Source organism: Macaca nemestrina, chromosome 12, assembly GCF_043159975.1.
Source record: "Macaca nemestrina isolate mMacNem1 chromosome 12, mMacNem.hap1, whole genome shotgun sequence".
NCBI lineage: Eukaryota > Metazoa > Chordata > Mammalia > Primates > Cercopithecidae > Macaca > Macaca nemestrina.
In genome coordinates this window covers 11,385,500-11,408,980 of record NC_092136.1, presented here as the reverse complement: position 1 = coordinate 11,408,980, position 23,481 = coordinate 11,385,500, and the positions used below count along the sequence as shown (strand labels likewise).

General features: G+C 50.9%; 4 protein-coding genes and 1 non-coding gene across 7 annotated transcripts; 3 read left to right on the top strand and 2 right to left on the bottom strand.

The window, feature by feature from the left end:
* Nucleotides 1–982: 982 nt before the first annotated feature.
* LOC105469812 (uncharacterized protein C11orf98) lies at nucleotides 983–9,439 on the bottom strand. Of its 2 annotated transcripts, XM_071074460.1 has the most exons (5): nucleotides 9,210–9,439; nucleotides 5,837–6,043; nucleotides 3,178–3,302; nucleotides 1,248–1,345; nucleotides 983–1,171 (listed from the first exon to the last, which is right to left on the bottom strand). In XM_071074460.1, the coding sequence occupies exons 1-5, from the start codon at nucleotides 9,414–9,416 to the stop codon at nucleotides 1,062–1,064; spliced, it is 747 nt and encodes a 248-aa protein (XP_070930561.1). In that variant the 5' UTR covers nucleotides 9,417–9,439; the 3' UTR covers nucleotides 983–1,061. The 2 variants fall into 2 exon arrangements, with proteins under 2 accessions (XP_070930561.1, XP_070930562.1); XM_071074461.1 differs by lacking the exons at nucleotides 5,837–6,043; nucleotides 9,210–9,439 and adding an exon at nucleotides 3,460–3,579.
* Nucleotides 3,750–3,898, top strand: LOC112424606 (small nucleolar RNA SNORA57). The gene has a single exon (XR_003015394.2). It is a non-coding gene; the product is annotated as a small nucleolar RNA SNORA57 (small nucleolar RNA).
* On the top strand, nucleotides 4,050–5,390 carry CSKMT (citrate synthase lysine methyltransferase). The gene is made up of 2 exons (XM_011720462.3): nucleotides 4,050–4,275; nucleotides 4,715–5,390. The coding sequence occupies exons 1-2, from the start codon at nucleotides 4,209–4,211 to the stop codon at nucleotides 5,368–5,370; spliced, it is 723 nt and encodes a 240-aa protein (XP_011718764.2). The 5' UTR covers nucleotides 4,050–4,208; the 3' UTR covers nucleotides 5,371–5,390.
* A 199-nt stretch (nucleotides 9,440–9,638) lies between the features above and the next one.
* LOC105469453 (ubiquinol-cytochrome c reductase complex assembly factor 3) lies at nucleotides 9,639–10,336 on the top strand. Its single transcript, XM_011720463.3, has 2 exons — nucleotides 9,639–9,831; nucleotides 9,919–10,336. Exons 1-2 carry the CDS (start codon nucleotides 9,712–9,714, stop codon nucleotides 10,075–10,077), a joined length of 279 nt encoding a protein of 92 aa, XP_011718765.1. The 5' UTR covers nucleotides 9,639–9,711; the 3' UTR covers nucleotides 10,078–10,336.
* A 4,399-nt stretch (nucleotides 10,337–14,735) lies between these two features.
* Nucleotides 14,736–17,316, bottom strand: LOC105469455 (UBX domain protein 1). Of its 2 annotated transcripts, XM_011720465.2 has the most exons (9): nucleotides 17,094–17,314; nucleotides 16,919–16,972; nucleotides 16,725–16,831; nucleotides 16,570–16,639; nucleotides 16,153–16,344; nucleotides 16,007–16,058; nucleotides 15,744–15,860; nucleotides 15,042–15,234; nucleotides 14,736–14,874 (listed from the first exon to the last, which is right to left on the bottom strand). In XM_011720465.2, exons 1-9 carry the CDS (start codon nucleotides 17,150–17,152, stop codon nucleotides 14,825–14,827), a joined length of 894 nt encoding a protein of 297 aa, XP_011718767.1. In that variant the 5' UTR covers nucleotides 17,153–17,314; the 3' UTR covers nucleotides 14,736–14,824. The 2 variants fall into 2 exon arrangements, with proteins under 2 accessions (XP_011718767.1, XP_011718766.1); XM_011720464.2 differs by lacking the exon at nucleotides 14,736–14,874 and having other exon boundaries at nucleotides 14,938–15,234; nucleotides 17,094–17,316.
* Nucleotides 17,317–23,481: the final 6,165 nt, after the last annotated feature.

Here is a 23,481-nt window from a genome sequence, read left to right as displayed (position 1 = left end):
GAATCGCTTGAACCTGGGAGGCGGAGGTTGCAGTGAGCCAGGATTATGCCATTGTACTCCATCCCGGGCTATAGTATGAGACTCTGTCTCCAAAAACAATATATATATATATATATATATATATATAAATCATTAAAATGAAAACATAATGCAGCAAAAGAAGCAAGACAGAAGCGGTAAGCTTTCTTGCCTACCTTAGTCACACAGAGGCAGTGGCAGAACTGGTATCAGGAACTTTACCTCTACCATCCCTACAATTATCTATCTATATTGTTTGAGACAATGGCTCACTCTGTTGCCCAGGCTGGAGTACAGTTGCACAATGGTGGCTTACTGTAACTTCAGCTTCTCAACTAATCTGTATCTTTGTCACAAATGGAAAGTTAGAGTATCACTTGCTAAGGAGACAGATGAGATCATAGCACACTACAGCCTTGGGTTCCTGGCCTCATGCAATACTACTGTAGGCAACCTCCGCCTCCTGGGTTCAAGCGATTCTCCTGCCTCAGCCTCCCAAGTAGCTGGGATTACAGGTGTGCACCACCACACCTGGCTAACTTTTTGTATTTTTAATAGAAACAGGGTTAGCCAGGCTGGTCTAACTCCTGACCTCAGGTGATCCGCTGGCCTTGGCCTCCTAAAGCGCTGAGATTATAGGCGTGAGCCACTGCGCCCGGTCAGGCACCACCACTCTTGGAGGGCAGAAGCTGGCATCTTGCTGCATTTGCTCAAGGAAGCTCTGTAGGTACTGCTTCCTCACTGTCTTGTTTCCATACTCAGCAACCTTTTCATGACCCATCCCCATTCCTACATTTAATCACACACATCTCAGAGTGCTAGGGCTTTATTACAAATGGAGTTGACTGCTAGAGAGGCCCTTCTCCAATCTTTCTTCTGTACCTTCTTCCCTCCCAAAGACATCCCTGTAGGGGAGGTCAGTAGGCCATTAGGTAGGAGGAAATCTGGAGAGTGAAAAGGGGCACTGCTTTTGTCAACGTCCTCTAAAACAACCTCTGAGTCTGAAGGCTGGCTCCAGTTGAGAATCTTCTACTGGAAGAGGTTTAGCTCTCATCTTCAAGGTCCTTCATTTCTACATCCTGGGGAGCTTTTGTCTTCTTTTGCCTTTTGAGCCGTGGTTCACTAGTCCTGGCTGGTTTTGAAGGGGCTTCCACTGAGTAAAGGGAAGAAGGAAGTATTAACCCAAATAAATCCAGGATTCCCCTCACCCACCTCTGTCCCAGCCTCACCTTCCATGGCTGCCTTCTCTTTCTGGGCAAGCCGGATCTGCTGGAGGAGTTTTCTGCGCTTCTTCCCTGACAGAGTAATGTTGGCACGTGCGCTGGACCTGATGGGTAAGTGGAAATAAAGATAGCTAGGTTAACCTGAACCATTCGAGGTCACACAAATGGTTCTGGCTATAGAAAAAGTATTAAATAAATATAATACGAATAGTAATAGAAACCCTAAATATTTACATTAAAGAAGCTAATAAAAGGACAAGAAACTAAAAAAAGGATCAGGGGCAGTGGCTCATGCCTGTAATCCTAACAGTTTGGGAGGCTGAGGTGGGCGGATCACCTGAGGTCAGGAGTTCAAGACCAGCCTGGCCAACATGGTGAAACCCTGTCTCTATTAAAAATACAAAAATTAGGCCAGGCACGGTGGCTCACGTCTGTAATCCCAGCACTTTGGGAGGCCGAGGCGGGTGGATCACGAGGTCAGGAGATCAAGACCATCCTGGCTAACACGATGAAACCCCGTCTCTACTAAAAATACAAAAAATTAGCCAGGCGTGGTGGCGGGTGCCTGCAGTCCCAGCTACTAGGGAGGCTGATGTGGGAGAATGGCGTGAACCCAGGAGGTGGAGCTTGCAGTGAGAGATCGCGCCACTGCACTCCAGCCTGGGCGACAGAGCGAGACTCCCCGTCTCAAAAAACAAAAAACAAAAATCAGCCGGGTGCAGTGGCGAGCGCCTGTAACCCCAGCTACTCCGGAGGCTGGGGCAGGAGAATTGCTTGAACCCGGGAGGCGGAGGTTGCAGTGAGCCAAGATCACACCACTTCACTCCAGCCTGGGCAACAGAGGGAAACTCCGTCTTAAAAAAGAAAAAAAAATTAAAAAAGAAAGGACATAGAAAGTAATTAATGGGGGCCGGGCGTGGTGGCTCACGCCTGTAATCCCAGCACTTTGGGAGGCCGAGATGGGTGGATTACGAGGTCAGGAGATCGAGACCATCCTGGCTAACACGGTGAAGCCCCGTCTCTACTAAAAATACAAAAATTAGCCGGGCGCGGTGGCGGGCGCCTGTAGTCCCAGTTACTCGGGAGGCTGAGGCAGGAGAATGGCGTGAACCCGGGAGGCGGAGCTTGCAGTGAGTGGAGATTGCGCCACTGCACTCCAGCCTGGGCGACAGAGCGAGACTCCGTCTCAAAAAAAAAAAAACAAAAGAAAGTAATTAATGGGATGGGAACTCTTCCTCAAAACACAGGAGGCCTTGAAACTTATAAGTGAAATCCTATGAGTACCTTTGGGAAAACTCACCGAGTTTTACACGCCTATGTGTGCACTTTTCTGTATGTAAAAATAAGTTTACTTATAAAAATCTATGTGAATGTACAATATTACTTGGAGAGTCAACAGATTTCCTGAGATTCGTTTGTGGTTTTTTTTTTTTTTTTTTTTTGAGACGTAGTCTCGCTGTGTCGCCCAGGCTGGAGTGCAGTAGCGTGATCTCAGCTCACTGCAACCTCCGCCTCCCAGGTTCAAGCAATTCTCCTGCCTCAGCCTCCCGTGTAGCTGGGACTACAGGTGCCGGCCACCATGCACGGCTAATTTTTGTATTTCTAGCAGAGATGAGGTTTCACCATGTTGATCAGGCTGGTCTCCCGATCTCTAGTGATCCGCCCGCGTCAGCCTCCCAAAGTGCTGGGATTACAGGCGTGAGCCACCGCCCCCGGCTTTCCTGAGATTCTTAACAGAATCCAAAACCCAAAGAAAGGTTGTCTGCTACAGGTATTGTGAGAGGCTAGCAGAGCTTAGGAACTAACAGACAGACATTCCCCGCATAAGCGTCAGTGCACAAGGAGGTGAGCTGAGAGGTGAAGCTGCTCCGGAGCTCTGCAGGGAGGAGGGAAGACTCGGTGGGGACAACCAATAGGAAGAGGGTCTAGTACTCACGCCCGCTTTTTGAGGTGGTGCCGCGTGATCAGCCCTTGGTCTATCACAGCCCCGACCACCCGGTGCCTCAGACGCCGCTCCCGATTCAGCACCCGCCGGCGTTTGAACAGCTTCTTCTTCAGCTCCTACTGGGGAGAAAGATGCGAATCAGATGGAGTGGGCTCACCGCGACCCCGGGCCGCTCCACGAGGCAACCCCGGCAACCCATTGATCCCATCTTGTGCGAGATAAACGGGCTCGGGGACACTTCAGGAAACAAAGTCGCGGCCCCCCCAGAGTCACCGTTCGGGGCCGGTTGATCTTTCCCCCGGGAGCTCCCATAGCTGCGATGCCACGCCACTTCACTGTCCGTACTTCCGCTCAGCGCGGGATCCGCGTGGCTCCGCCCCGGCCTTCCGCGGGCCAATCGCAATTCGGGGGCGGGTCCTTGGCCTATATAAAGGAGCTCCGCAGTGCGCAAGACCTTTTGCAGGGAGGTGAGCGAGTAAGTGAGGTTTCTGCGTAGTAGCCGGATTGGGCGGCCGGGAGTGGCGTGGGTGTCGGGCGGAAGGCTCTGAGCGAGGCCTCAGGATCCTCCTTTTCTTGGCGGGGATCGGGCTTGTGGTACCGCTCCCCGTAATGTGCGGAGGAAGAGGGAAAGGGTTCTGGCCCCCTCGGCGTCATGTCTTCGGTGCCGGCGGCTTCCCATCCGCTGGTTCTATCCTCAAGCGCCGGGACACCGGGAATCTCGGACCGGCACAACCGAGATCCAGCTGGCTCCTCCATGGGGTTGCTCACATGTTCTCATTTGATTTCAGGTCTGCGGACGCTGTATCCCCTCTTCCACTTACCGCTGCAGCCAATAAAGGCCGTTCCTACCATAGTCAGTCTGTGTCCGCGTTCTTTTTCCCGAGACTGCAGAATTTGGGGAAGCTGTATGCTGCCTTTCGCTACGCGGAATTTGCAGATCTTCCCCTGGACCTCGGGCCTCTGGATGGAGTAGGGTAGACGCTTCACACAAGGTTCTCTGGTCGAACTTAACGAAGCTCCAGATGGCTGCGCTGCGTCGAATGCTCCACTTGCCGAGCCTGATGATGGGGACGTGCCGCCCCTTTCCGGGTAGGGAGGTGGGGGCAGAGTAGGGAGGGCAGGGTGGGTTCCGTGACTCAGGAGTGTAGTCCCTGAAATTGTGGTTCTCAGACCCTGCGGTGGCTCACGGCTGATATCCTAACACTTTGCCAGTCTGAGGTGGGCAGATCGCTTGGCCGAGGAGTTCGAGACCAGCCTAGGATAACATAGCGAGACCCCCGTCTACAAAAAAATTAACCGGGCATGATGGCGCCTGGAGTACTAGCTACTCAGGAGACTGACGTGGGAGGATCACCTGAGCCCAGGAAGGGGAGGCTTCAGCGAGCCATGATTGTGCCACTGCACTCCACCCTGGGTTACAGAGTGAGACCCTGTCTTAAAAAAAAAAAAAGAAAGACCCCAGTGTGTATATGCGCCGTTTTTGCAGTGGCGAGATAGACCGAGTGACACCCTCCAACCGTGCCCACAGACTCACTGGCTGGTAGCTGCCTGGCGGACCGCCGTCTCTGGGATCGGCTGCATGCCCAGCCCCGTTTGGGCACTGTCCCCACCTTCGACTGGTTCTTTGGATACGAGGAAGTCCAGGGGCTCCTACTACCGTTGCTGCAGGAGGCACGGGCTGCCATTCCTCTGCGGGTGCTGGATGTGGGCTGTGGGACCTCCAGCCTATGTACAGGCCTCTACACCAAATCTCCACACCCAGTGGATGTGTTAGGGGTGGACTTTTCTCCTGTGGCTGTGGCCTACATGAACAGCCTCCTGGAGGGTGGCCAAGGCCGAACACCTCTATGCCCTGGGCACCCTGCCTCCAGCCTCCACTTCATGCAGGCCGATGCCCAGAACCTGGGGTCTGTGGCTTCTTCAGGCTCTTTCCAACTACTGCTGGACAAGGGCACCTGGGATGCTGTTGCCAGGGGAGGTCTGCCTGGGGCTTACCAGCTGCTATCAGAATGCTTGCGGGTTCTAAACCCTCAGGGGACCCTAATTCAGTTCTCGGATGAGGACCCTGATGTGCGACTGCCCTGCCTGGAACAAGGGTCCCATGGCTGGGCTGTGACTGTGCAGGAGCTAGGCCCTTTCAGGGGCATCACCTACTTTGCTTACTTGATTCAAGGCTGTCATTAAAGACATTTTAGTAGTCCTAACCCTAGTATTTCTGTGGGCAAGGAGAGGGCTGAAGAACTATTGTCTTTGCAAGCTATCTGGCTGCAAAGTGAGTCTTGGCTTCCACATTTACTAGCTGGGTACCATTTTGCTGAATGTTTCTGTTCCCCAGTTTACTCATCTGCAGAGTGGGAATAATCTGGGGTTACAGAGATTGCATACAATGATGTGTGCAATATTTAGCACAAGATGAATGCTGAAAAGAGAAGGTACAAGTGGGTCTTTCCCCAGTTTCAACTAACTGGAGCTCCTAAAAGCAGCAGACAGGAACTGAATCCAAACCCCGGCGCCGACTGACTTCTATAATCTAGTGGCCTAAACTGTAAGCCTCATTTTTCTCACCTGTAAAAGTAGATTGTGAGAGGATGGGTATAAGGAGCTTCATAAACCTGGATGAGATGTTTGAGAGAGAGGGAACAATGCTTACCCTCAGAGCTATTAGGAGGCAGGAGACAAGAATATTCCACAAAGCCACTTCAACAAACACAGGAGCCTGTTGCTGAGTCCCAGAAAGGACAGTGGTTGGTGGCTTCCAGACACTTAGTGTCCTCAAGAATCCAACAAGCATCTTCATCATCCTGGTCTGCCCCCAGCTAAGTCCAGCGTTAAGTGTTCTGTGGGCTCCAAGCCCAGCCTGGGATGGAGGAGGAGAAGGGAGAAAAATATTACTGATACATTATCAAATTACAAAACTGGCTCATTCCTATAATCACAGCACTTTGGGAGGCCAAGGTGGGCAGATTGCTTGAGTCCCAAGAGTTTGAGCCCTGGCAATCAAGTGACACCCCTAACTACAAAAATAAATTAGTCAGGGATAGTGGCACAGGCATGTAGTTCCAACTACTCAGAAGGCTGAGCTGGGAGGACTGCTTGAGCCCTGGGAGGTTGAAGCTGCAATGGGCTGTGATAAGCTGCTGCACTCGTGCTAAAAATTAATCTGGTATTCTTTGCTTATGAAAATATAGAGCAATTTTATCACTAAGAGCCTAACCTCGCAGTCTCAATTTTCTCATTTATAAAGGGGAAGTACCTTCATTGGGTTTTTCTGAAAATCATGAAGTAAAACTGTTTAGCATAGTACCTGGCACATAGTAAATGCTCAAAAAAATGTAGCTTCTTGGGAGGCTGAGGCAGGCAGATTTCCTTTTTTTTTTTTTTTTTGAGACGGAGTCTAGCTCTGTCTCCCAGGCTGGAGTGCAGTGACCGGATCTCAGCTCACTGCAAGCTCCGCCTCCCAGGTTTACGCCATTCTCCTGCCTCAGCCTCCCAAGTAGCTGGGACTACAGGCGCCCGCCACCTCGCCCAGCTAGTTCTTTGTATTTTTTTTTAGTAGAGATGGGGTTTCACCGTGTTAGCCAGGATGGTCTCGATCTCCTGACCTCGTGATCCGCCCGTCTCGGCCTCCCAAAGTGCTGGGATTACAGGCTTGAGCCACCGCGCCCGGCCTTTTTTTTTTTTTTTGAGACGGAGTCTTGCTCTGTTGCCCAGGCTGGAGTGCAGTGGCCGGATCTCAGCTCACTGCAAGCTCCGCCTCCCGGGTTTACGCCATTCTCCTGCCTCAGCCTCCCGAGTAGCTGGGACTACAGGCGCCCACCACCTCGCCCGGCTAGTTTTTTGTATTTTTTAGTACAGACAGGGTTTCACCGTGTTAGCCAGGATGGTCTCAATCTCCTGACCTCGTGATCCATCCGTCTCGGCCTCCCAAAGTGCTGGGATTACAGGCTTGAGCCACCGCGCCCGGCGGCAGGCAGATTTCCTGAGCTCAGGAGTTTGAGACCAGCCTGGGCAATATGGTGAAACCCTGTTTCTACTAACATACAAAAAAAAAAAAATAGCCAGGCGTGGCATGGCGGTGTGAGCCTGTAGTCCCAGCTACTTGGGAGGCTGAGGCAGGAGAATTCCTTGGACCTGGGAGGCGGAGGTTGCAGTGAGCCGAGATCCTGCCACTGCACTGCAATCTGGGCGACAGAGCATGACTCTGTCTTTAAAAAAAAAAAAAAAAAAAAAAAAGAAGAGGCCGGGCGCGGTGGCTCAAGCCTGTAATCCCAGCACTTTGGGAGGCCGAGGCGGGCGGATCACAAGGTCAGGAGATCGAGACCACAGTGAAACCCCGTCTCTACTAAAAATACAAAAAAAATTAGCCGGGCGCGGTGGCGGGCGCCTGTAGTCCCAGCTACTCAGGAGGCTGAGGCAGGAGAATGGCGGGAACCCGGGAGGCGGAGCTTGCAGTGAGCCGAGATCGTGCCACTGCACTCCAGCCTAGGCAACAGCGTGAGACTCCGTCTCAAAAAAAAAAAAAAAAAAAAAAAAAAAAAGTAGCTTATTTAACAGTACACAGACGTGGCCGGGCACGGTGGCTCATTTCTGTAATCCCGCACTTTGGGAGGCTGAGGCGGGCGGATCACAAGGTGAGGAGATCGAGACAATCCTGGCTAACACGGTAAAACCCTGTCTCTACTAAAAATACAAAAAATTTGTAAAAATACAAAAAAAAATTGCCCGGCCTGTCTTGGGGTAATTTTATCTTTTCCCGTAGCAATGTAAATATTTTGAAAGTACAGGCCGGGCGCGGTGGCTCAAGCCTGTAATCCCAGCACTTTGGGAGGCCGAGACGGGCGGATCACGAGGTCAGGAGATCGAGACCATCCTGGCTAACCCGGTGAAACCCCAGCTCTACTAAAAAATACAAAAAACTAGCCGGGCGAGGTGGCGGGCGCCTGTAGTCCCAGCTACTTGGGAGGCTGAGGCAGGAGAATGGCGTAAACCCGGGAGGCGGAGCTTGCAGTGAGCTGAGATCCGGCCACTGCACTCCAGCCTGGGCGACACAGCGAGACTCCGTCTCAAAAAAAAAAAAAAAAAAAAAAAAAAAGCCCTGTGGGCCAAGAGTTGTGATAACCAACTTGGAATTTCCTGACTCCTTTGCTTACTGATTTTCCCAACCTGGCATGTTTGTATGTTATTTAATGAATATTTATATGGTGTTTACTCTTTGTCAGGAGCTGTTTTGCTTTACATATAACTCATTTAATTCTCCTAAAACTGTGAGACAAGTACTGTTGTAAGCTCATTTTCTGATGCAGAAACCGGGGCACAAGAACTTGCCTGTAATCAGTCACACAGCTAAAAGGCGTTTTCTTCTGTAAAGCAGAATTCAGTATGTTAAACGAATCCAGCCTTTTAGTTGAAAACAAAACAGCCAGGCACGGTGGCTCACACCTGTAATCCCAGCACTTTGGGAGGCCGAGGTAGGCGGATCACGAGGTCAGGAGCTCGAGACCAGCCTGACCAACATGGTGAGACCCCGTCTCTACTAACATTACCAAAAATTAGCCGACCGTGGTGGCGGGCGCCTGTAGTCCCAGCTACTCGGGAGGCTGAGGCAAGAATGCCGTGAAACCGGGAGGCGGAGCTTGCAGTGAGCCAAGATCCTGCCCCTGTACTCCAGCCTGGGTGACAGAGTGAGACTCCGTCTCAAAAAAAAAAGAAAAAGAAGAAAACAAAGCAAAACAAAAAGCAATACCAGCCGGGCGCAGTGGTGCACGCCTGTAATCCCAGCTATTCGGGAAGTTGAGGCAGGAGGATCCCTTGGGCCCTGGAAGTCGAGGCTTCAGTGAACCATGATCGCCACTGCACTCCAACCCTGGGCGACAGAGCGAGACCTTGTCTCCAAAAACAAACAAAACCACGCCCACACACTAACAACAAAACCAAAAAAGCCCTAGACAATACCAAGTGTGTACCATAACGAGAAAAGGAATAGGTTGTTTGTAAAATAAATGTTAAAGATAAGTTACTATTACCCATTTCTCCAACCAGTACACTTGACTTTCAGTGTTTGTTCCAGAGTTGAGGGGATGGAGAGAGATATGTATGTGTATGACCTCCATTCGCTGTGTTGAAAACGCGCGGGTGACTGCAGGAAACCACAGAGCACAGCTCGGGCCCCTACTGATCGGGAAACGTTGGAAGACAGAAAAATGGGCAATCATAAAACCCACGGCAACCATGAAGACACGCACTCTCCCCTAGCAATCCCACCCCGGAACTGAGGACACAGGGTGCCCACGCTCAGCCCTTGGCGCCAGCACTTCTTGGACACCCTCAACCCCCTCAGCTAAACCTGAGATCCCGGCGCTCCGGATTCTAAACGTTTCCTTGAGCGGGTCCTCTCTAGCCGGCCGTTTATCTATGGTTTCTGCTATAGGGCGCTCTAGCCTGCGCGAAGGGGCAGTGAGACCGCGCGGGTACGGCTCGCGGCTGCGGTGAACTCCGGTGGGCGCCCTGCTGGTTGTGCAGGCGGCCATGGAGTTCTTGCGGAAAATGCTGATCACAGTCGCAGTGCTGGGCGCAGGGGCTGGCGTGGGCTTCGCGCTCCTTGCTATCGTGACCCCCGGAGAGCAGCGGAAGCAGGAAATGCTAAAGGTAGAAGCAACTGGTAATCCCGAGGATGGGTGGGCGGGTGGAGAGCCCCGGACTGGAGCTCCTGCGAACTCCCCTTCCTGCCCTCAGGAGATGCCACTGCAGGACCCGCGGAGCAGGGAGGAGATGGCCAAGACCCAGCAGCTATTGGTGGCCACTCTGCAGGAGGCAGCGACCACACAGGAGAACGTGGCCTGGAGGAAGAACTGGATGGTTAGCGAAGGCGGCGCCGGCGGGAGGTCACCGTGAGACCGGACTTGACCCTGTGGGCGCTGGGACCTTGGCTCGGGCGCAGGAATCCGATGCAGGCTTTCTCCTTCATGGGCCCAGCGGGGAGTCCGGCCGAGATGCCATGCCCAGGCCTCTCCAGGGTCCTGTGAGCTGCCGTCGGGTGAGCACGTTCCCCCCAAACCCTGGACTGATTGCTTTAAAGTCCGCAAAGCGGGCGAGGGCCGAGACGCGAGTCGGATGTGGTTAACTGAAAGAATCAATAAATCATGTTCCTCCACCCAGAATGAGCCCTGCAGTCGACACCTACCAATGCTTAGAGACCTGTGGTCGGTGCTTGGGGGCATGGCCTGCACCTGCTACCTCTCCCATCCCACCAGAAGAAGCTGATCTCAATAGGTATCTCGACCACATTCTCTTTTTTTTTCTTTTCTTTTTTTTTTTTTTTTTTTTTTTTTTTTGAGACGGAGTTGCTCTCTGCCACTCAGGCTGGAGTGCGGTGGCACGATCTCGGCCCACTGCAACCTCTGCCTCCCGGGTTCAAGCGATTCTCCTGCCTCAGCTTCCCGAGTAGCCGGGATCACAGGCGCGCACCACCACGCCCAGCTAATTTTTGTGTTTTTATTAGAGACAGGGTTTGACCATGTTGGCCAGCCTGGTCTCGAACTCCAGACCCAGGTGATCCGCCCGCCTCGAACTCCCAAAGTGCTGGGATTACAGGCGTGAACCACCTCACCCTGCTGCGGCCACAGTTTCTATTTCTTTTTTGAGATGGAGCCTTGTTCTTGTTGCCCAGGCAGGAGTGCAGTGGCGCAATCTTGGCTCACTGCAACCTCCGCCTCCTGGGTTCAAGCTGTTCTTACTTAGCCTTCCAGGTAGCTGGGATTACAAGCGTCCGCAACCACGCCTGGCTGATATTTGTAGTTTTAGTAGAGGCGGGTTTCACCATGTGGCCAGGCTGGTCTGGAACTCCTGACCTCAGGTGATTCACCCGCCTTGGCCTCCCAAAGTGCTGGGATTACAGGCCTGAGCCACTGCACCCTGCCAACCACATTTTCAAAACAGGTCATGTGGTGTCAGGTTGGAGTGTACTTCCCGGGATAACCGTGGGACGTTCCTGAAATCTGAACTATCCTGGAAAATCTTGAAGTAATGGATGCCTACAGAGGACACTCAGGACTCCTGTCCTTGGAGCGAGATTGGAGGAGCATCTAGCACTTAACATATGCCACAGTGCTTTCTGTGCCCGTTATTTAACCTCTGGTTAAACAAGCTTAGGAGGCTGACTTACTAGAAGTAAAAGGAGTGTGCTTTGAGTCACAGATCTTAGTTCAACTCCAGCATGTTACAAACCTCAGTCCTGTTCTCTGAAAGATCATAACTATGAGGATTAGTGTAAAAAATTAATTTAGAAATGTAAAGTGGTCTCCAATCTCTGAATCCGGTCAGGATTTATTGGAGTTGCCACTGAGAGGATGAAATAAGTGGGGTCAAAGCCCCACAGCCTAGCCAACCAAGTTGCTCTTCTTTTGTCTATCCTCTGGTTCCCAAGCAAGATTGCAATGGAAAAAAAGGCTGCTGTTATTAAAGTCAGAACACCAAATAAAGCTTTTCTTTCTTTTTCTTTTTCTTTTGAGGCAGAGTTTCTCTGTTGTTGCCCAGGCTGGAGTGCAATGGAGCTATCTCAACTCACTGCAACCTCCGCCTCCCAGGTTCAAGCGATTCTCCTGCCTCAGCCTCCCAAGTAGCTGGGACTACAGGGGTGCGCCACTAGGCCAGGATAATCTTTGTATTTTTAGTAGAGACAGGGTTTTGCCGTGTTGGCCAGGCTGGTCTCGAACTCCTGACCTCAGGTGATCTGCCCGCCTCGACCTCCCAAAGTGCTGGGATTAGAAGTATGACCCACCGTGCCTGGCCCCAAATAAATCTTTCTAACACTGGGGTATAAACCCAGATATGAGCGTTGGTGCTCTTTTCAGATCTTTACAGAGTAACTGTGTCCTCTCCCCTAGCCCAGGAAGGAGAGGAGGAGTCAGGAGCAGTTTGACAGGACACCAGGGTGGGGTGATCAGCAGCTGGAGGGGCTATCAGAGAAGCTCATCAGTGCTTCTTGGTTTTAAAAAGCAGAGAGAAGCGCCAACATGTGAGACCCTATATCTACTAAAAATACAAAAATTAGCTGGGCATGGTGGCGCATGCCTGTAGTCCCAGCTACTCAGGAGGCTGAGGCAGCAGAATCGCTTGAACTCAGGAGGCAGAGGTTACTGTGGGCCGAGATCATGCCACTGCACTCCAGCCTGGGTGACAGAGCAAGACGTTGTCTCAAAAAAGAAAAAAATTACCCTTTTAGCCCAGGATTTTGGGAGGCTGAGACAGGCAGATCTTGAGGTCACGAGTTTGAGACCAGCCTGGCCAACATGGTGAAACCCCATCTCTACTAAAAATATAAAAAATTAGCCAGGTGTGGTGGCGCACACCTGCAAACCCAGCTACTAAAGAGGCTGAGGGCCGGGCACGGTGGCTCAAGCCTGTAATCCCAGCACTTTGGGAGGCCGAGACGGGCGGATCACGAGGCCAGGAGATCGAGAGACGATCCCGGCTAACACGGTGAAACCCCGTCTCTACTAAAAAATACAAAAAAACTAGCCGGGCGAGGTGGCGGGCGCCTGTAGTCCCAGCTACTCGGGAGGCTGAGGCAGGAGAACCGCGTAAACCCGGGAGGCGGAGCTTGCAGTGAGCTGAGATCCGGGCACTGCACTCCAGCCTGGGTGACAGAGCAAGACTCCGTCTCAAAAAAAAAAAAAAAAAAAAAAAAAAAAGAGGCTGAGGCTGAATCGCTTGAATCCGGCAGACGTTGGTTACAGTGAGTCGAGATCACACCACTGCACTACAGCCTGGGAGCTAGAGTGAGACTCCACCTCAAATAAGTAAGTAAAATTATCCTTTTAGTAGCTAATGCTTACTGGGGATTTATTAGGTACTAGGCACTATGCTAAAGCATCTTACACCAGCATTAAGAAGCTAGGTTTTCTGGGTGAGATGTGAAATAACTTAAATGACATCACTAAGGTAGCAAAGCTGAAGGAAAAATGTAAGAAGGATGTTGCTGACCATAAGTCGAAAGGAAGGTTTGATGGTGCAAAGGGTCCTGCTAAAGTTGCCTGGAAAAAGGTGGAAGAGGAAGATGAAGAGGAGGAGGAGGAAGATGAATAAAGAAACTGTTTATCTGGCCAGGCACAGTGGCTCACGACTAATCCCAGCATTTTGGGAGGCAGAGGTGGGCGGATCACTTGAGGTCAGGAGTTCAAGACCAACCTGACCAACAAGGTGAAACCCTGTCTCTACTTAAAACAAAACAAAACAAAACAAAAAAAACGGGCATGGTGGCGCATGCCTGTAATCCCAGCTACTCAGGAGGCTAAGGCAGGAGAATCGCTTGAACCCGGGAGGCAGAGGTTGCAGTGAGCCGAGATCGTTCCATTGCACTCCAGCCTGGGCAACAGAGCGAAACTCCATCTCAAAAGAAAAAACAAACTCTTTATCTGCCTCCTTGTGAATACCTTAGAGTAGGGGAGCCCCCAGTCGACACATCTCGTATTTGAGAAGTGTGTTGCCCTCATTAGATTTAATTACAAAATTTGATCATCATATTGTATTGTCTCTCAAAGTGCTCTAGAAATTGTCAGTGGTGGCTGGGCACGGCGGCTCACGCCTGTAATCCTAGCACTTTGGGAGGCCGAGGCGGGTAGATCACCTGAGGTCAGGAGTTTGAAACCAGTTTGGCCATCATGGTGAAACCCCGTCTCTACTAAAAATACAAAAAATTAGCTGGGCATGGTGGTGCGTGCCTATAATCCCAGATACTTGGGAGGCTGAGGCAGGAGAATCCCTTGAACTCAGGAAGTGGTTTGATACCGTACCACTGCACTCCAGCCTGGGTGACTGAGCAGGACTCCATTTCAAAAAAAAAAAAAATTCTCAAATTCTCAGTGGTTTACATGAAGTGGCCATGGGTGTCTGGAGCACCCCGAAGCTGTATCAAAGTTGTACCCATTTCCAAACATTTATAAAATGAAAAGGCACTCTTCTGGCTGGGCACGGTGGCTCATGCCTGTAATCCCAGCACTTTGGGAGGCTGAGGCAGGCAGATCACAAGGTCAGGAGATCGAGACCATCCTGGCTAACATGGTGAAACCCCATCTCTACTAAAAATACAAAAAATTAGCTGGGTGTGGTGGTGGGCACCTGTAGTCCCACCTACTCGGGAGGCTAAGGCAGGAGAATGGCGCGAACCTGGGAGGCGGAGCTTGCAGTGAGCCGAGATGGCGCCACTGACTCCAGCCTGGCCCACAGAGCAAGATTCTGTCTCAAAAAAAAAATAAAAAAAAGGCACTCTTGTGTTCTCAATAAATAAATAAATAAAAAAGCAGCAGCAGTTGGGCTTTTATGTTCCGTCTTACCATAGGAGTAAAAGGTGCCATCCATTGTACTCTCCACTCCTTTTAGCACCTCTCCTCCTCAACTTCCCCAGCAGTTAATCAGACCCAGAGATTAGAAACAAGTGTCTTTGTTGGAAACTAAAGATGAGGAAGAGGGTCTGCTGCAAATGTGTTCCCTTTTAGCCTCTTCCTCTGCCTTGGTTTTTTCCCTCCCAGCCATTCAGGAAGGAGTCAGGCACGTACAGAACTCAGGGTCTATTTATTAGGAAGGAGATGTCAGTGCTTATCAAAGATGAAGGGGTCACAGAGGGACGATGGGACAAAGGCCCTCAGCTGGGACATTTCTTGGCCACAATGAGAACAGCAGAAGGCACGAGTCCTAAAAATGGAAGAAAACAGGCTTGAACCACAAGGATACTTGGTTTTTGCTCCCAAAATTCCTGGCCTTGCACCATGTTCACAAAACCCCTTCTCTTTGCATCCCTCCTTTTCCCAAGCATGCCTCCCTACTCCCCCAAGTCCTGGTTTCTAGTCTTGCAGCCATACCCAGCTCCTGCAGAGGCCGCTCCATGTCAGCTTCTGAGAAGGCCCGTCTGGGGAAGCCACTGAGCAACTGCACAGGGTCCTGGCCTCCTCCTGGTTCCTCCCCACGGTGGAGCTCCACATAGAGCCTCACGGCTGCCAGCTGTTCCCGGGCCCGGAACGTCTGGGTCAGTGAGGTCCCATCTGGCAGCCTGACCTAAAGGGCAAGGGAGATACTCAGTATTGTGGGCATCAAAACTCAATGAGGTGCCCAAGTAAGGCAAAGAGCTAAAGCTGGCCCCTCCTTCTTAGATTGAACCAGCACAACTACTATTTAAAGCACCAAATGAACAGCCACTTAGGCTCTGCTTTACTAAGTGTGGATGAGAGACTCCCAGCTCCCTCACAACCTAAGAAAGACAAGCGTAAGATTATATAAAAGAATCTGGATAAATACCACATCACCAGATAGCTGCATAATAAATCAAATAAAAACATGAACAAGTAAAAGGGTAACTGCTGAGTAAGAGGGATGTATGGGTTTAAATATGCCTGGGGCAGGTGAAATTTGATACCTTTCCCAAGAGTAGATAGGATTTCAAAAGTCATTTACAAAGAAGGGAGAGATTTGGCAAACGGCACATTAACTGAAAAAAGCTCTGAAATGGGCACCTTAACAGGCAACAAAGGGGTCCCAGGAGGAAGATAGGAATCAGAATCAAGTACCTGTATGCGACACTGGTCATACTCCCGCTTGGTGGGAGGCTCCTGGCTGGGAGAAGAGGGAACAGGACCTGGCTCTGGTGCCGGTGGGGGTGGCTGAGAGCCCACACTGCCACCATACTAAAGGGCAAAGCAAAACACTCAATCAGGTACTCACCCACCCTCAGGTGAAACACATCATGTAAGCCCAAGATTTCCCTCTGAAGCTGGAAAAGATTTACTAACCTGCCCACTCCATTACCCGTGGCGTCTTCTCAATCACCTACCTTCTTGGCTCTTTCTGCTTTGTCCCTCTCGATCTTTTCTCTAACTCTTTGTCTGGAATGTAGACAAGAGGAAATTAGGTCAGACATCAACAAAGCAAATCTTGATTTCTTTCTCATCTGCTATCCATCATCTCGATTGCCTAGACCTGGCTGCTAACTCCTCGGCCTTTTCCCTCCGCCTCTCCTCTGCAGCCCGGCGCATCTCATCTTCCTGTAGCCGCTGTCGTGCTGCTGACAACTCTTGCCCTTGTCTCCTGCGCTGCCGTTCGCGTTCCAGTGCCTCCCGTTCCTCTCTCTCTTCACGCTCCCGCTGCTTCTGGGCCACCAGCTCCAACATCCTGTGTTGCCAAGAGAAAACAGCTCAAGAGAAATGGACAGAGTGAGAAGGTGCAAAGTTTACCATAAACAAAATTAGGCGACATATATCCCAAAGTAGATTAAAGAAAAGGAAAAGAAAATGCCAAGAAAGAGGAAATGTGGAAAAGTCAAGGTTCTTTGACCAGATGTGTACCGGGGCGAGGTGGAAGACGACCCTCAGAGATGTGAGGCTCTTCTTACTGTACCTCTTAGTCTGTTCCTGTCTTTCCTCTTCACTCAAAATGGGTTTGCCTTCTCCGGCAGCAGAACCAGATCCTACAAACAAACAATTGGTATTATTACCCCTTCAGATTCTCCTCGGACCCTCCTGAATAATCACACGGTGTCCCTCAGTCAGGACCTTCAAGGCCGCCTTGCTCTGAGGAAGTGGGCTCCCGTCCCAGGATATGTCCAAGGGGGGTCTCTAGAGGCTCGTCTACATCGGGGTCGTCTTCGTGCTCCATCAGCCTGGCAGGGAAAGTCGGCGGGGAGGTTAGTTCTGAGGCTGCCCTTCCGCTAGCCCCCAATTCTCCGCCACCCAAGACGAGCGCTCACCAGTCCATCGCAGCCTCGATGCCCTGGTTCCCTGTGAGGGCCAGAGCCTTCTCCCTGGGGGCAGAAACACCATGAATAGCGCCCACGAGCCATGGTGACCGTCAGGCTGGCGCAAAGGCCAGGACAGGTCCGCGGCCCCCCACCCCCGCAGGCCGGGGTTGGGGAACTCCCTTACGCGCGTCCCCTGGGGAAGCCCATCTCGATGAGACTCTCAAGGGCCGTCAGCTCCGCCATGGCGCCGACACCGCCGCTTCCGCGGGGACCTGGTGTGTGACGAGAAGGAGGGCGGGAAGGGTCAGCGCGAGGCAACCCGCCCTCGACACCCGCGGACGGGCGCTCGCTCTCTCACCCGGCTCTATAGCAGCCAGGGACACCGACGAGAAGAAAGCCGAGGGGAAGCGGAAGTACCGGATCTGTTTGGGTCACGTGGGGGCGGACGTGGACGGGTGCCGCTGAGAACCAGAAAACTTCTGGCCTTGCTGCCAGGACTTTGTGTGGGCGGGAACAGGGAGGCAACCCACCAAGCCAAGGCACCGGGCTGCTGTGGGGAAGAAAGCTGGTGCGGCTCTGAAACCCGTGGGCGGAATGAAGCCAGTTCCCGGAACTTCATCCTGCCTCACCCTCCTTAGAAATTGGAAGGAATATAGTCCCTTAGCGCAACGCTTTGGGAAGTTCTTTGGCAATGTTTGCCAGGAGCCGAAGAAATGTACTTGCTCTTTGGTCCGCTCATTCTCTCTGGGGAATTGAGCCATCCTCTGCCTGACTGCCAAAGGGATCTTTGCAAAACACAATGATGTAATCCTGTCCTCACCTCCCTGCTTAAAACTCCGTGACACTTCCACCATCTAGGACAACTTACTCTTTTTTTTTTTTTTTTTTTTTTGAGATGGAGTTTCACTCTTGTTGCCCAGGCTGGAGTGCAGTAGCGCAATGGCGCGATCTCGGCTCACTGCAGCCTCCGCCTCCCGGGTTCAAGCAATTCTCCTGTCTCAGCCTCCCGGATAGCTGAAATAACAGGCGCCCACCACGACGCCCAGCTAATTTTTTTTTTTTTTTTTTTTTTTTTGAGAGGGAGTCTTTTTTTTTGAGAGGGAGTCTCGCTCTGTCGCCCAGGCTGGATTGCTGGCGCAATCTCGGCTCACTGCAACCTCCGCCTCCTGGGTGCATGCGATTCTCCTGCCACAGCCTCCTGAGTAGCTGGGATTTCAGGTGCCTGCTACCATGCCCAGCTAATTTTTGTATTTTCAGTAGAGACAGGGTTTCACCATGTTGGTCAGGCTGGTCTTGAACTCCTGACCTCAAGTGATCCGCCTGCCTCGGCCTCCCAAAGTGCTGGGATTACAGGCGTGAGCCAAAGAGGCTAACTATTTTTGTATTTTTAATAGAGATAGGGTTTCTCCATATTGGTCAGGCTGTTCTCCAACTCCTGACCTCAAGTGATCTGCCTGTCTCGGCCTCCCAAAGTGCTGGGATTAGGAGCATGAGCCACCACGCCCAGCTGTTTTTGTTTTTGAGACAGGATCTGGCTCTGTCGCCCAGGCTGGAGTGCAGTGGTGCAATCTTGGCTCACTGCAACCTCAGCCTCCTGGGCTCAAGCTATCCTCCCACCTCAGCCTCCCAAGTAGCTGGGACTACAGGCACATGCCACCACACCTGGCTCATTTTTCTTTTCTTTTCTCTCTCTCTTTTTTTTTTTTTTTTTTGAGACAAAATCTCACTGTGTAGCCCAGGCTGGAGTGCAGGGGCACAATCTCAGCTCACTGCAACCTCGGCCCGCCCTGAGTTCAAGCGATTCTCCTGCCTCAGCCTCCCGAGTAGCTGGGATTACAGGTGCCTGCCACCGCGCCTGGCTAATTTTCATAGTTTTAGTAGAGACGGGGTTTCACCATCTTTCCCAGACTTGTCTTGAACTCCTGACCTCATGATCCAACCACCTCGGCCTCCCAGAGTGCTGGGATTACAGGTATGAGCCACTTCACCCAGCCTAATTTTTCTAGTTTTTGTAGAGACAGGGTTTCGCCAGATTGGCCAGTCTGGTCTCCAACTCCTGAGCTCAAGAGATCCACCTGCCTCGCCCTCCCAAAGTACTAGGATTAAAGGCATGAGCTACCATACTCGGCCATCTAGGACAATTTAAATGCTAGTAGTCTGACTTCCTTCTGCCCCTACCCCGGGTTTTTTTGGGGGCAGGGGGGTTAGAGCCCCCTCTCAAGTGGAGATCACAATAGCACCTACCTTGGTGCCTGGGAAGGCAGAGTATGTAAATGCTGGTTGTTTTTGTTCAGTTTCATTGCCCACCACTTGAGGGTAAGCTGTGCATATTGCAAACCAGACTTCACCCTCCTCTTGGCCTGAGCACCAACCAGTCTCTCTGCCTAGGATGTCCTGTCTCTCCACTTAGTAAACTAACTCCCAGGAGTTTTTCAGGATTCAGGGTTTGCCTTCTAAGAAAAGCCTGCTTTGACCACTGCTCTCTGCCTTCTAGCTACAGTATTTAACCCATTAAGCATTTATCCTGGCTGCTGTGAGTCATTGTTGATTACTTTGTGCTCCACTTCACTTTGTGTGTGTGTGAGACATGGTCTCACTTTGTCGCCCAGGCTACAGTGCAGTGGTGGGATCTCGGCTCACTGCAACCTTTGCCTCCCAAGCTCAAGTAATTCTCATGCCTCTGCCTCCCGAGTAGCTGGGATTATAAGCACCCACCACCATGCCTGGCTAATTTTTGTATTTTTTAGTAGAGAGGGGTTTCATCATGTTGGCCAGGCTAATCTTGAACTCCTCAACTCAGGTGATCTACCTGCCTCACCTCAGGTGATCTACCTGTTTGGCTGGACACGCCTGTAATCCCAGCACCTTGGGAGGCTGAAGTGGGCAGATAATGAGGTCAGGAGTTCAAGACCATCCTGGCTAACATGGTGAAACCCCATCTCTACTAAAAATACAAAAAATTAGCCAGGCGTAGTGGCACACACCTGTAGTCCCAGCTACTTGGGAGGCTGAGGCAGGAGAATCACTTGAACCCGGGAGGCAAGTTTGCAGTGAACTGAGATTGTGCCACTGCACTCCAGCCTGGCAACAGAGTGACAGGCTGTCTCAAAAAATAAAAGGAAAAGTGGTTTTTCTTTTTGAGACAAGGTCTGGCTTTATTGCCCAGGCTGGAGAGTGGTGGCACAATCTTGGTTCACTGCAACCTTCTTCTCCCAGGCTCAAGCCATCCTTTCACCTCAGCCTCCCAAGTAGCATGTACCATGCCTGGCTAACTTTTGTATTTTTATTATAGTAGAGGTAGGGTTCCGCCATGTTGCCCAGGCTGGTCTCAAGCTTGCGAGCTCAAGCCATCCCCGTCTTGGCCTTCCCAAGTGCTGGAATTACAGGCGTGAGCCACGATGCCCAGCCAAGATGAGATAATTTACCTAAAGTCGCAAAGTAAATAACAAAGCTAGGATTCAACCCAAGGCAGTGTGTGTTCTCTAAACCACTATGTATGTTGCCTCTCCACGGTACAGTGACAAACGTAGGCTTTATTTTTTTATTTTATTTATTTAATTTATTTTTTGAGACAGAGTCTCCATCTCAGAAAATGAAATAAATAAATAGTAATAATAATGATATAATATGACCTCTCATTATTTGTAAATAAATGAACGCTAAGGAAGGCCAGGCACGGTGGCTCATGCCTGTAATCCCAGCACTTTGGGAGGCAAAGATGGGCGGATCACGAGGTCAGGAGATCGAGACCATCCTGGCTAACACGGTGACACCCCGTCTCCACTGAAAATACAAAAAATTAGCTAGGCCTGGTGGCGGGCACCTGTAGTCCCAGCTACTCGGGAGGCTGAGGCAGGAGAATGGCGTGAACCCAGGAGGCGGAGCTTGCAGTGAGTAGAGCTTGCAGTGTCGCTCCAGCCCTGGGCGACAGAGCGAGAGTCCGTCTCAAAAAAAAAAAATAATTAATTAATTAATTAATTAATGCTGAGGAAATACAGGAATCAAGTGAAAGGCACAGGGACAAAAGAGAAAAAAAAGAAAAACTAAAAATAAAAGGCACAGGTTATTCACTGAAGTGTTATAACAAGTGTATTCTGGATAATATATGTATTTTTTTTTTTTTTTTTTTTTTTTTTTTTGAGATGGAGTCTCGCTGTGTCGCCCAGGCTGGAGTGCAGTGGCCGGATCTCAGCACTGCAAGCTCCGCCTCCCAGGTTTACGCCATTCTCCTGCCTCAGCCTCCCGAGTAGCTGGGACTACAGGCGCTCGCCACCTCGCCCGGCTAGTTTTTTGTATTTTTTTAGTAGAGACGGGGTTTCACCATGTTAGCCAGGATGGTCTCGATCTCCTGACCTCGTGATCCGCCCGTCTCAGCCTCCCAAAGTGCTGGGATTACAGGCTTGAGCCACCGCGCCCAGCCAAATGTATTCTTTTTTTTTGTTTTTAAAGACGGAATCTCACTCATTGCCGAAGCTGGAGTGCAGTGGCACAATCTTGGCTCACTGCAACCTCTGCCTCCCGGGTTCAAGCGATTCTTCTGCCTCAGCCTCCCGAATAGCTGGGATTACAGGCGCCCGCCACCACACCCAGGTATTTTTTGTATTTTTAGTAGAAATGAGGTTTCACCATGTTGGCCAGGCTGGTCTCGAACACCTGACCTCAAGTGATCCGCCCACCTTGGCCTCCCAAAGTCCTGGGATTACAGGTGTAAGCCACCAAGCCCAGCCAGGATAACATAGTATTCTAAATTTATTATGGAGGTTCTATAATGAATAATTTTTTTTTTTTTTGAGATGGAGTCTCACTCTGTAGCCCAGGCTGGAGTGCAGTGGCATGGTGTTGGCTCACTGCAACCTCCGCCTTCTGGGTTCAAGCAATTAGTCTCAGCCTCCCAAGTAGCTGGGGACTATAGGCATCTGCCACCACGCCCGGCTAATTTTTGTATTTTAGTAGAGATGGGGTTTCATCTTGTTGGTCAGGCTGGTTTCAAACTCCTGACCTCAGGTGATCCAGCCGCTTCAGCCTCCCAAAGTGCTGGGTTACAGGCATGAGCCACTGTGCCTGGCCTTTTTCTTTCTTTCTTTTTTTTTTTGAGACACAGTTTCACACTTGTTGGCCAGGCTGGAGTGCAATAGTGTGATCTAGGCTCACTGAAACTTCCGCCTTCCGGGTTCAAGCGATTCTCCTGCCTCAGCCTCCCGAGTAGCTGGGATTATAGGCATGCACCACCACGCCCAGCTAATTTTGTATTTTTAGTAGAGACGGGGTTTCTCCATGTTGGTCAGGCTTATCTTGAGCTCCTGACCTCAGGTGATCCGCCCGCCTCATCCTCCCAAAGTGCTGGGATTACAGGCATGAACCACTGCACCCGTCCTGATTTTTAAATTTTTTGTAGAGTTAAGGTTTTGATATTTAGCCCAAGCTAGTTTTGAACCCCTGGTCTCAAGCCATCCTCTTGTCTTAGCCTCCCAAAGTGTTAGGTACAGGCATACATGCCTTATGCCTTATGTGTTACTTTTTTTTTTTTTTTGAGACGGAGTCTCGCTACACCGCCCAGGCTGGAGTGCAGTGGCGTGATCTCGGCTCACTGCAGCGTCCGCCTCCCAGGTTCAAACGATTCTCCTGCCTCAGCTTCCTGAGTAGCTGGGATTACAGGCGCGCGCCACCAAGCCCGGCTGATTTTTTGTATTTTTAGTAGAGACAGGGTTTCACCATGTTAGTCAGGATGGTCTCCATCTCCTGACCTCGTGATCCGCCCACCTCAGCCTCCCAAAGTGCTGGGATTACAGGTGTGAGCCACTGCACCCAGCCCATGTGTTACTTTTATAATTAGAAAAAATTATAATGGCCTGTAATCCCAGCACTTTGGGAGGCGACGCGGGGGGGAGGGTGAATCATTTGAACCCAGGAGTTCAAGTCCAGCCTGGGCAAAATAGTGAGACCCCTCCCCCCGTCTCTATAAAATATACACACACACACACACATATATATATATAACTTAAAAAGGTGTAATATCCACACAGGCTGGGCGTGGTGGCTCAAGCCTGTAATCCCAGCACTTTGGGAGGCCAAGGCGGGCGGATCACGAGGTCAGGAGATCAAGACCATCCTGGCTAACACAGTGAAACCCCGTCTCTACTAAAAAAATACAAAAAACTAGCCGGGCGTGGTGGCGGGTGCCTGTAGTTCCAGCTACTCGGGAGGCTGAGGCAGGAGAATGACGTAAACCCGGGAGGCGTAGCTTGCAGTGAGCTGAGATCAGCCACTGCACTCCAGCCTGGGTGACAGAGCGAGACGCCGTCTCAAAAAATAAATAAATAAATGAATAAAATAATAATAATATCCACACAGGTGAGGATTATACTGTGTAGTAACACAAAACAGACTTCTGCATTCACTTAATTAAAAAAAAATTCAAGGCCAGGCGCGGTGGCTCAGGCCTGTAATTCCAACACTTTGGCAGGCTAAGGCGGGCAGATCACGAGGTCAAGAGATCAAGATCATCCTGGCCAACATGGTGAAACCCTGACTCTCCTAAAAAAAAAAAAAATACAAAAATCGGCTGGGCATGG